This window comes from Mchenga conophoros, linkage group LG13 (assembly GCF_057382185.1).
Source record: "Mchenga conophoros isolate Kocher_MC1m ecotype Shallow Benthic linkage group LG13, M_conophoros_male_GT1.1, whole genome shotgun sequence".
In the NCBI taxonomy this organism is placed as follows: domain Eukaryota; kingdom Metazoa; phylum Chordata; class Actinopteri; order Cichliformes; family Cichlidae; genus Mchenga; species Mchenga conophoros.
Genome location: NC_140538.1, coordinates 11,120,135 through 11,132,891, shown reverse-complemented (window position 1 = coordinate 11,132,891; position 12,757 = coordinate 11,120,135). Strand labels below are relative to the sequence as shown.

Sequence of the window (12,757 nt, the reverse complement as noted above, 5' to 3'; positions counted from 1 at the left end):
TTTCCCTGTAAAGAGTTCACTTCCCTGTGTACTCACCTGTTTCAAAACTCTTCAGAATTCTGTAAACTTTAAAGCTGCTGTGCTTTCTCTTGAGTCCGGTGTCACTTTGATTATGATGAAAACATTATCAAATGATAACAAAGAACAAGAAATGCTCTAGCTAATGTGCACAGATAGCAACTCTTACGGAGGTTTTCCACAGTTATCTTTGTCTCTCTGTCAGCCCTTTGAATACCTGCATGTTTATCCAAATAACAGGCAAAGTCAAACTGGTGACTGATATTACACAGCCATGTTCAGTTTCTTTCACTGTAATCTTCATGCTCATGAAATGAAGACTTAGCTCAGAAGGCGACGCGCATATTCAGAAAACTTTTATGCCACAATGGGCAATTCAGTTTGACAGTCCACCATCATAATAACCATATAAAATTTGGAATAAATAAACAAACTACACGTAGGTACAGTTTTAAAGTCTCTGGGTAGAACCTAAACATAGATTGAAGATGGAATAAGAAAAACTACTCAACATTCAGCAGCTTATTAGAAGACGATATGAAAGATTTTGAGTAGCAGTTTGTTTTTCCCACAGGTGCAGGACAGCACCAACCTGAGGGCAACAACATAACTTCTCTTAAGAGAACATGCTTTGGTTGACAAATAATGCTTTTTGTCTTCTGAACAGATGTTTCTTCCAAAGCGAGTTCACTTGCTGTTAAACTAACTCTATTTTACTCAGGGTATGCAAACACTACACCTCAACACACAGCTTTGAGATGCAAAACTTTTATTTTGGATTTTTTGGATTATTGTGGCAGTCTGTGGCTGCTCTATTAAAAACAAACGAACTCCAGTAACAGTTTGACAGCAGCCACAGTGATTTCACAGAGAGCTCTAAGCTCAAATAAAACTGACTATGATTATACAACATGTCAAAATCTGCCCACAGATGGCATCAAAGTGTTAATACACTAATTGTCCACAAAGGGGAGACAGCAGACAGGTTGCAGAATCGAGTTACTGTAAAAAATGATCAGCTTTACTCAAAATAAATAGGAATCACTTTTTCCTTAAAGTGATTCAGCTTTTACTTTAAGGTGAGGCTGTGCAGAAGTCAAGTGACGGCTGAACCTTATAATTTATACTTTGTATCAGAATTAAGATGAAATGCATGCTCAGAGGTTTGAATTTATATCTGTGAAGTGAAACAGGTCAGTCCACGAATTCTGCTGTAAATGATCAGTTTAATTCTGAAACAAATGCTTGTTCAGTAAAGTAACGGGAGGCAGAGCTACATCATTTAATGATGTTTATTTAAAAAAACAGAATTACAGAAAAAAATAAGACCTTGACAGGATAAGATGCTATTTCTTGCAGTAATCTAGGAAAATAATGCAGTCAAAATAGCATCACCAAACCAATACGAATAATTTGAAAACAAAAATTGCTGGCATCTTAAAGCCTGAGGAGAAGTTTAAAGGTCTTAAATACAACGCAAACAGAGCTCCTTACCTGAGTAAAGTTTAACGGTGTGTTTGGTCTCTTTATCAGCTTCTTAGACCCTTACGTAAAATCAAGCCTTAGAAATCTCGGTGTCTTATTTGACAGCTCGATGTCGCTCGAGCAGCATTCTAAGCAGCTAGTCCGAAACTGTTTTTATCATTTACGGAATATTTCTAAACTCAGACTAATGGTATCAAAGCTTGAACTTGAGATGATTATTCATGCTTTTATTTCTTCTCGTTTAGACTACTGTAATGGCCTTTTTACTTGTTTTAACAAATCAGCCTTAAATCGTCTTCAGACTGTGCAGAATGCTGCAGCACGTCTCTTAACAGGCACCAAGAGAAGATCGCATATCACTCCAGTCTTGGCCTCCCTTCACTGGTTGCCTGTAACTTTTAGGTTTCAGTTTAAAATTTTAGTTCTAACCTTTAGGGCCCTGCATGGTCAGGCTCCTCAATATTTATCTGACCTGCTGAAATCACATACATCTTCTCGGGCTTTAAGGTCATTAGATCAGAGACTGTTGGTGGTACCACGCACTCGTTTTAAAACTCGTGGTGATCGGGCCTTTCAGACTGTGGCACCACGGTTGTGGAATTCTCTCCCACTGTCTCTTCGCTGCACGGACTCCATTGATTGTTTTAAGAAACAGCTGAAGACATTTTTATTTAGAAAAGCATTTGATTAATTTCTTCTTATGCTGTTTTTATAGTTTTATTGTTTTACATTGTTTTATTTACTGTTATATTGTTTTATATTCCCATTTTCTGTGTTGTAAAGCACTTTGTGATTTTTATCTGTGAAAAGCGCTATATAAATAAATTTTACTTACTTACTTTTACTTACTTTAACAATATTGCACGAACGATAAGATAATTCACCCACTTCAGGGATTATTTTACATTTCTGATACTTGTTAAAAAAGAAGGGGGGGGGGGGCATGAATTACTTTTTAAGCATCACCATCCAAGAGGTACAACTAACCATCAATCAAGGTGTGGAATAATTATCCACGCTGCTAAAGTTCTTTTCTTTAACAGCCAGCTGCTGGATCAGGGTTTGTTTTAGTCAGCCGGAACATCCTGTCTGCGTTAAGACAGGAAAAATGCTGTCGAGCTTTTTGTCAACACCTCCTAGCCTCTGAGCCATTGCTCTCATCTATTTTTCTCTTCCTGTTCTTGGTGACCTCATGTCCTCTCAGCCATTAAGCACAAAAGTCTTACCTGAAAGTCTGGGACTTCAGTTATTTTATGCTGCACTGATAAGCAGAGGCACTGGAGCTACTTTAAGGCATTGTGGAGTGTTGACAGGCTTAGTGTTGTAGATTTGCACTATTTTCTTATATGGAGATATTTATTATTGTGACCGCCACACCTTTTTCCTGTTCTGCTCTGTTTCCTTGTTTTGCTGTGTCCCTGGTGCTGTTGGTCACGTAAGTCATTCATTCAAACAAACAAACAAACAAACAAACAAACAAACAAACAAACAAACAAACAAACAAACAAACAAACAAACAAACAAACAAACAAACAAACAAACAAACCAGTTTATACCGTGCATAGTTGAAACTAACATTTAGATCATGTATTCATAACCGGATATAAGTACTACATGAATGAGTTGACAGAGATTTTCATAGGCTGAACTGGATGCTAAGCAGTTGAGTCTCTGAACTTAGCTGCTCAGCATATCCGAGTTTTCTGAATTCTGTATTTCACACAGTAGAAGTGTGTGAAGAAAGCAGAGAGCATTAAATTCTTTTTATTTTCCTGCTCCAGGTGTAGTTTTCTTTTTAACTGAAAAATCTTTAAAAAGTTTGGTGTAAAATCCTCCCAGACCTCCGTTTACACTTGTTGTTTATGCATCAAAGTCATGGGATGGCGGTGCCCCCGGCATCATTGTCACTGGAGGTTCTGAAGTCCTGACATATAACAACAAACCTGTACAAGTTCAGTGCAACCACTAGGAAGTTCTTGATGGCAAAAAAGACAAGCATCTGGTGGAAGACTTTGAAGCAGGCCATCACAGTGAGCCTGACACACAGAAAAGGGCCATCCTGGATAAACAGCGCCTGAATGATGTTCCATATGTCAGTGCTGTGCTTAGTCAAGAGAGACTCCTGTGCACCCTGATCAGCCTCTCTGCCAGGTGTGGAGTTCACCACTATGTCAGATAAGGAGAGAAAAAGCAACAGATTGGGAGTGAAATGAAGGTTTCATTCAGGTAGCTTGATGTAGTCTGACAGACGCCACACTTGCTATTTAGAGCAACCTTCCCTGCTATTGTTTTTCAAGAGGTAAATCTTTCTTCTCTAAAGAAATGCTGGAATAGTCACACATAAAGGATACCTATTATGCTTTTCCCTTGAACTTACATCTTCCCACCCATAAGAAAGTTAGCCAATTAGAAGAAAGCTGGATAAAGGGGAGGGAGAAACAGTTAGAACAGCTTACTTCTTTAAGTAGATCAGTAGATAAGAGGAGGGGCATCACTAAGACCTACAGTTAAAGCATCATTTTTAGCCTTTAAATGGCTAAAAACTAAAACAAAGGCTATCCATTTATTGTTTAGCTGTTTAAACCTCAAAAAAGTCTAACCTATCATAGAAGTGAAAACTCTTCACATATGCACAGGACTCCTATGTTACCCAGTTAATGTGTTTGTTGGAGTGTAATGGTTTACATAGTCACATAGAAAGCTGAGGGTTCCTGATTTGAGGACAGTAGGACACACAAATTCCCTGGGAGTTCTGTCAGGAGGGGTAGCTGGTATAAAAATCTATCAGATCAAATATGTAGAGCTAGCCAAATATTTGAATAAGTCAAGTCAAACTATAAACAGTCTTTGGTGGTTTTCCTGTGTTATAGGGGGATGGGGAAACCATGCTAGTGTAATTGGAAAGTCAAGCTTTTAAACCCTTTAATCTTTAATATATTCAGTGGTTGTTGTCTAATTTCTTTGAAGAGGGTTGATGAGGTTCACGCCTTTAATCATCAAACATTTTTCAAGAACCTTAACCTTTCAAAAATGTATTATAATGCTTGACCATATACCCTATCTTAAAGATTGTAAGATGTGTCAGAAACTCCAGAATAGCTTCTAAATTGATCTTTTTTTTCTCAGTGGCTGTTTCCAAAGTCAACTCTGCATTATATGAATATGTTGCATTTGTCTATCAATTCTTTGTGTGTTTAAAAGAGATCCAGACAAAGTGAACATGGCTCTCTGTGTGCAAACACAGAGTAAGATAAGATAAGATAGAACTTTATTAATCCCTCGGGTGGGTTCCTCTGGGAAATTCGAGTACTAAGTGCTCTAAATGCACTGCGATGGTAAAGATGCATATAACTGCATCATTAGGGTTACTTATAAATTATGAGATGGGGTTATGGAGAATTGAGATCATTATTAGGGTTTGGCAATTTCAAGAACACAGCGGCCTAATAAGAGATTCCTCTTCTCAGGTAAAATGAGAACTTGAAGCTTTGTCAATTTATCTCTAATTATTTGCACAAATTCCCAGTTCTGACTACTTCATGTAGCAGTTTTTTTTAAGTATAGGTCTGAAGGAAGCAGCATTTCCATGTTGGTGGCAATGCCCTTTGGTTTTGATACTCGGGAAGTGATGGCACTAGGGAGAACTTATCTACATCACCGTTTACTCCCAGCAGTTGATGGGATGTTTGGCAAAATTATAAACATGTTGAATTACTAGGGAATTAGTGTCTTTATGGTGTAGGCCCTTAATAAGCACTAAAGTTACATTTTGATACACTAACACGCACTGACCTGCTAGATGAAGTGGAAATTGCAACATACTCCAGGTCCATACACCTAAGATGACATAGACCAGCATATCATTGTTATCTCTGTAAAAAACAAAACAAAAAAACACGGTGAAGAGTGAAGAAAGAGTTTCACTGCTTATTTCAGTTATTGCATTGATATATTATCAACACATGTACATGGCTCTGTGTGAAATTAAAATAAATGCACATGGAGATGGAACATGATTAGTCACCCACTTGATATCTGATAGTGTCTCACTAGTAAATTCCAGGATGTCCGCTGCAGTGCCAACAAAGATTAGAAGAAGTTGAGACAACTCATCTCTTGTGACCCCGCCTCCCAAGGGCAGGAGCCACTTCCCCACAATGAGCAGGATGAGCAGGATCTGATGGAGAGCCAGGATCCAGTCATTCGCACAAACAGCAGAGAAAAAATTGCCAATATCCTGGAAAAAGAAAAGACATTAACAGATATTTAAAGTTGGTTTAAACTCACTTGTATACCCGTAAGAATGCAGAAATTAGCCCTATTAGAACAGATGTCAACATGAACCTTCGAAGAGAGAGTTCATGACAGAGGAGGATAGAGGTGGGGTGGGAATCCTATCCTTTATGACCAAAGAAAATTGGTCAAAAGACAATTCTGATGGACTGACCGAGTTATAAGTATCGGGTTTCACCCAACACCCACTCTTACCTTGATAATAACTAGCATCAGAACTGTCTTTTCTGCAACTGTCAGTAAAAACTGACCTCGGTTCAATTAAATTGGTGTTCCTAATAAAGTGCTCAGTGACTGTAAGAGTAACTGACACAGTTGCAAACCACACTAAAACAGAATTTAATACATCACTTACCACAAGACGTGACTAAATTATCTTTTACGTGTTAATATTAGATTTGGATGACAGTGGTAGTTTAGTGTCAGGGGAACACACTACATTATACTTTGTCAACACAGCCAAACTTGGCATTCACATGATATCATTGTATGTTATCATATTTCAATGGGATTTGTTGACAGTAAGAAAAATGAAGAACATTGCCAGAATTATCCTTCAGTGATTTTATCATCCCACACAACATTGTACATTGTTTTTATAAGTGACACGCTGCAACTAACTGCAGCCATTTTTAAAAAACGTGTTTTTTCTTTCATCTCCTGGGAGTTGTGGTCTAGTAATTGTTTATATAGTCTGGTTTAAATCACTCCTCTTACTGTTATTGGTCACTGTAGTATTGGGGCTCATGTGTTTCCAATCAGTGTAGAAAATTTAGTCTGTTTCATTTGTAATGTTTTACAACTGCAGTTTTATTCAGTGTTCTTAATTGCTGTGGCTGTAAAAGCAATGTGACCACTGGAGATTATTCTGATAGTTATGTAGATGCAGGCTACTTTTGCAAGTTTTAAAAGTCATACAATTTAAAATAGTCTTTGCAGCTACATTGTGGCCTCACTGTTTGACAGGTGTCCTGAAATGTAGTGTTTGTATGCTAACTACGTAAAACAGAGTTATTTTTTCCACTAAGTCTTCGTTTCAGCTGTATGACGTTTACTCCATCTCACCCTGTCACACCAACCCTCTCCATGTCCTCCTTCACTACACACATGAATCTTCTCTATGATCTTCCGCTTTCCTCCTGCCTTAGCATCCTCTGCACATGAACAAACCGCCTCAGCTTCTCAACTTTGTCTTCAAACCCAACGTACCCAATGAAAATCTGCAAATATTCAACGTCCCGCCTCTCGTCTTTCTCTCCAAACCAGACATAATAGCATGTCTCACCATCATCTTGCAAACCTTGCCTTTCACTCCTGCTGCTGTTCTTCTATCACAAATCACTCTTAGACTGCCTGCACTCTCTTCTTCACCACTCTTGTGCACTGTCTGTTACTTTGGATGGGTAACCACAGGTATTTAAACTCAGGCATCCTCTCACGCTCCAAAATTGTGTTAAACAATCTGATCTTTGCTGTCTCTCCTGGACATCTTCATACCCCCACAGGTAATCTCGGCCAGCAGCCCCGCTTCATCGTCTTCACAGTTCCCCTCTGCCTGTTCTCCATTTGTCCTCCCCTCATTCTCTTTTAATTAATCTGTGAGTTCCTCAAAGTACTTCTCCCATCTTCTCAACACACTCTCCTCATTACTTATTTCCATTTGTAAGAAAACCATCAACGGGAAAAGCTTTCAAAACAGTTTGACTGCACAGGAAGTTTCAATCCTCTTATTTTAATGACCTCCTGAATTAAATATTGCTTCCATTATCAAAGGTTTATTCTTACATCATCTGACGCAAAGCACACCCATTTAGAAATGCTACTCTTGACAGTCATTTTGATAGTGATGGACCCAGCCAACTGATAGACTGAGTGTTTGGTATTGACTTATAAATGCTCTTCATATTACGGATGAACTGTGGGACTCTATCCTTGGCCAGGTTCACAATATATCAATGTGTGCTCGACATACACTTATCCAATTTAAGATAGTTCATCGGGGGCATTGGTCCAGGGGTGGACCCAGCCTGTATAAGGTGTGGGGGTGCTCCTGGTACATTGTTTCATATGTACTGGTCCTGCCCTTCTTTGTCCACCTTTTGGAAATCTGTTTTCCATACCATGTCTGAAGTCCTGCAGCATCAAATTGAACCAGAGCCACTCTGTGCTATGTTTGGTGCGGTCCAGAATCTGAATCTGTCCAACTCCAGACTCAGTACATTAAACTTTTCATTATTGTTGGCCAGGCGAGCTATACTGCTGAAGTGGAAAGACTCTTCTTCCCCCTCACACACACAATGGCTAAAAGATATAAAGTCTTGTATGGATTTGGAAAAAATTTTTGTTTGTTTGTTTGTTTTTTGGTTTGTTTTTTTGTTTAGTTGGGCAGCAGGCTTCCAATTATTTGTTGTTTTAAGGGTTAAGGGATTGAAACTTTTGAATATTCTGAAGCATTTTGTGTTATTGTATACATTGTATTGGAACCTTTGTCTAATAAAAAGACTTTTGAAAGAAAGACTTATAAATGCTCTTATTGCTTATACTTATTTGACTGTGACCTGTGAACAGTGAGGTTCCTGAGAGGTTGATTGTTGGATCCTTTATCCTTCAACTTATTGTTTACCTGAAGGATTTGTACTGTATGCTGGTGATATTCATCTCAAATCTCATCTATTCCTTTCTTGTTGAATTACTCAAAGCGTTCTTATAATAAAACACAATTGAAGATTGTTCTTTTTCTTTGATCACGTCTCTCAGCTATTCATAACTTCTCTAGTTATCAAATACTCTCCATCCTCAGATAAAATTAAATGCAGTGCTGCAGAAGCATAAGTAAAGCAAACTATGTGACTGAAATTCTGCTGTCAACGTGAAAACCTGAGTTCCTTTGAACCAAAATGTCATAATATCGGAAAATTTAACACTAAGAAAAAACAGTTGAAACTGTCAAAACAACAAATAAAATGATCATCACTGACTGCAAGCCTTCAGAACTTCTGTTTTTCCTATTAGTGGTTACTTTCTATATTGTTCAGTCTCTAATGCCAAAACTAGACTGCCAGTCTTCTGATGTTGAAATCTTTCTAAACATATCGGAATCAGTCTGTACGAAGCTTTCCAGTTAAGTCTCTTCAGGGATCCCGTATTACACAGTCAGATTTCAGTTCCTGATAACCACGTCTCGTATTCTTTGCCCTTGAAGAGCCTGGCAGCACTGTCCACAACTAAATTGAGAAAAGACATGGACGCTGGTATTTCAATATACAATTTAATAGAAGTTAATAGAAGTTAATAGAAAGAGAATATGCTTTACATATATATTTATATATATTTTCCTAACCCTGTGTGTGCATATAAATAATTAATAATAATTTATATGCACATACGCATATAATAATAATTATTTAAACAATAATTACTGGGGGAAAGGTTAAAGTTTATGCATTGCAGACAGTGTGTCTGATGACGAGGTTATTCTGGGATATACATTGTGAACTTAAAGTTTCAGTATTACATTAAATCCACACTTCTGTGTAAAGAGTTTCCAAGAACTATTTCATTAAATCACCCTGAATCTCGAATTTTAAAAGAGACTTGACAGATTTTTTTTATATTATATGGTTTGCTAAACATTTTTGTGTTTTTCTTTTTGGCTTTATCAAAGAGAAACAGCCAGCAGGCAGTTAGCTTATCATCAAGAAGCAAGCTCTGTATGAGGTAAAACTTCAGCCTCACGAGCAAACACCTGAAGCCCAAGCTGTGGTTTTTTATGGTGAGCATTTGACTGTTTCCTGGCTGGGAGCAGTGACTTTCTCATGAATGATTATGTGGCAGCTTTAAAGTGCTGACATGGCAGGCATACAGCTGTGAGCAGTAAAAGGGAACAATACAAAACAGATAGAACCAGTGGAAGTAAACACCAAGAGACTTGTCTAAGCAACTTTCCTGAGAATTTTGTCTGCCTTTAGTTAGTTCATTCGGAAACGCTCTGTTAGTTTCACAACACTATTCAACATGATATATTTGACTATGAGTGCCAAATGGTATAAAATCAGTTTTCTTCTTTTTTTCTTCTTCTTTCCATCACTCTTACCTTCAGGGAATCCGTGATCGTGAGGTTTCTGGAGGTCTTGTTTTGAATGAGGTTGTACAGATCCAAAGAATCAAGCTTTTGACACTGAAACAGATGAAAGAAGATTTTACAGACTTAATTTCACAGGCTACTTATTATTCTCTTGTAGGTAAGCCTGTATAAACCTAAAAGCAAATGGGATATCTGATGGAATCTGTAAATGAATGTATAATGAACGGTTATTTTACAGAGCTGGAAGCCTGCAAACTTCCCACTCACCAACATCAGTTGTTAAATTACATGTTTGAGAAACAGGAGATTATTTTAAGCAAGTTATATAATTGATCTTTCTGGCATGGAGTACCTGAGGTTCGCTGTTCTTATTCTGCTGGTGATGGAGCTCCAGGAGCCACATGGAGGGAATGATACTAATGAGAAACAGAAAGATGGGTGGGGAAAACCTGCAAGATGACCAGAATCATTCAGACTTTTTATTTATTTATTTATAATTAGTAAAAAAGAAAAAAAAAACCATATACAGAACTGATACCCCTTAAAGATAAATAAGATTACAACAGATGCTTTTCATTGTGTTCTTTTGGAGATTTGGCAGTTTGAAATAATTATTAGTTACTGCCACAATATTAAGTATTTTATTATCACTTTGCTTCTAGTTTACTTCCTCAAAATACTACCACGCAACATGATTTTTAAAACAACAGATATTCTGAGGCATCCATTAACCTCCTCAGTGATTGGTGGATGCTTCATTAAATGCACAGTCTTACACAATATAGCACTTCAATAAGTTGTTGAATGAAATGCAATATCACGTCAGAAAAATAGAACAACACAATGTATTTCAAGCATGCAGGAAGACAGGGGAGACTGCGATCTGCGATATGAGTTAAGGGGTACCACCCCAACTTAATGTCTTAGGACAGCTTAACAATAGCAGCAGAGGGACAGGCAGGATATAGGATGCTCGGGGGAGATGGGGGAAGGGATAAAGTTTTTGGGGGAAATGGTAAGCGCTTAGTTTTAGTCATATACTGTACATCTATGCCAAGTAGCTGTGCAAACTCCAGTCGTTAAGTAACATAATGCATACTGAAGGATAATATAATTACAGCCTTACAGCACATTTCCACACTCTTACATTCATGCTTCACATCTCACCATTTGTAATCCTTTCCTTTCCTCCTCCTCAGGGTTATTATCATTTCCAGAACAAGCGGCAAAAAGAGGAAAGTTAGCAACCAGTAAAAGTCATGTTCCTTCACCCGAGTCACTCTCCACACACCGATGAGAGCAATCAGGATAAAAAGCGCTCTAGTAATGATCGCACTTATAAATTTAATCAGACCCATGTCGCCGGTTGCCTGCAATTTGGCACTGGACGCCGCAGCGGTCCCGTTATTCCTAACTGCACGGATACAAACGAAACTGTGACTCCAGCAGTGAAGTGGGGGGAAAATCGTTTTTCGCCAAAGTCACAAAAGTTTAAGCTCCGCCTTATAGAGTCAAGGTCCATTCCCCCCCCCCCCCCCGACCCTTAGACGGGATCAGATACACCAATAGAAGGGAAAGTCGGAATAAATGTAGCTCCAGTTAAATACAATGCAAGCTGACGCAAGAAGGTCTTTCTGTTTTTTCGTGATTAATTCATGACATCTTGGACTGATTAGAAATTCTTTAAGGGTATGGGGGAGGCAGCATCACAGCATGCCTTTCTTTAACAGGAATACCACGACAAGGACATCCTGAGCTGTTTTAATTCCTGGAAACTATAAATTAAGTCCCAAAGCTGAAGCAGAACAACAAACAGGCAAATATGACCTTTACTGGTTGAAAACTATTTTAATAATAATAATGGATTGCATTTATATAGCGCTTTTCGAGACCCTCAAAGCACTTTACAATTCCACTATTTATTCACTCTCACATTCACACACTGGTGAAGGCAAGCTACAGTTGTAGCCACAGCTGCCCTTGGGCAGACTGACAGAAGCGAGGGTGCCATATCGCGCCATCGGCCCCTATGGCCAACACCAGTAGGTGAAGTGTCTTCCCCAAGGACACAACGACCGAGACTGTCCGAGCTGGGGCTCGAACCGGCAACCTTCCGATTACAAGACGAACTGCCAACTCTTGAGCCACGATCGAGAGTTTTAGCAACTATTTTATATTTATTAACTGTTTTATACCCTTCAGTTAATGTATGAAAGGTCCACTGTATATATACAGGAAAAAATTACCCATGTCCAAATGCAGATACAGTTTATTTACAGAATTGTGCAAGTTTGTTCTACACACAGTAATAGTATCTTTACAATTACACAACTTCTGCATTGCATAAACATTTGCTCTCAATCTTAAATATACAGGAAGATATTTTTGTCTTCATTCATTCATCTCCAAGTTGTCCCGAGCTACAGAGTGCACATACTGCAATATTCAGCACCATGAAATCTGCCTGTAATTACTGGGATACCATCTTTTTTTTATAAAGAGGTGATTGTTAAGTGGCAAATACCCTATGCTTGTATTTAGGTTGAGCACTTGAGTAAATGTAGATTAGATTAGATTAGATAGAACTTTATTAATCCCTCGGGTGGGTTCCTCTGGGAAATTCGATTTCCAAAAAAGCACAGCACCGACAGAAGTTACAGAGTTAACTTCAGTAACTGCATTTTAATAGGATTATATTTGGATGAATCTTAGTTTGTAATTTTATAAAACTTGCATTTCTAGTAGTACTCAACTTGGGGTGTAAAATGCAGGTAAAGGTGGACTGAAGTATTTCCATGTTCACATACAGTTATGTAAAAAAGATCACAGGAGTCCCATGAGAAGCAAAGTACACCCTCTGATTTGGTAGCTTGTAGA

General features: G+C 38.2%; 1 protein-coding gene across 1 annotated transcript; it reads right to left on the bottom strand.

The window, feature by feature from the left end:
- Positions 1-1,292: 1,292 nt before the first annotated feature.
- Positions 1,293-11,312, bottom strand: LOC146560877 (transmembrane protein 26-like). The gene is made up of 6 exons (XM_085296429.1): positions 11,048-11,312; positions 10,233-10,329; positions 9,890-9,973; positions 5,532-5,740; positions 5,296-5,375; positions 1,293-3,669 (listed from the first exon to the last, which is right to left on the bottom strand). Exons 1-6 carry the CDS (start codon positions 11,236-11,238, stop codon positions 3,377-3,379), a joined length of 954 nt encoding a protein of 317 aa, XP_085152555.1. The 5' UTR covers positions 11,239-11,312; the 3' UTR covers positions 1,293-3,376.
- Between the last annotated feature and the right edge of the window lie 1,445 nt (positions 11,313-12,757).

Excerpts from the sequence above, each read along its gene's own strand:
- LOC146560877 (XM_085296429.1), bottom strand. The coding sequence starts at position 11,238 with ATGGGTCTGATTAAATTTATAAGTGCGATCATTACTAGAGCGCTTTTT. Across the intron at positions 5,376-5,531 it reads GAGACACTATCAGATATCAA|AGATAACAATGATATGCTGG; the intron begins GTGGGTGACTAA and ends TGTTTTTTACAG. Across the intron at positions 3,670-5,295 it reads ATTTCCACTTCATCTAGCAG|TGGTGAACTCCACACCTGGC; the intron begins GTCAGTGCGTGT and ends TATCTGACATAG.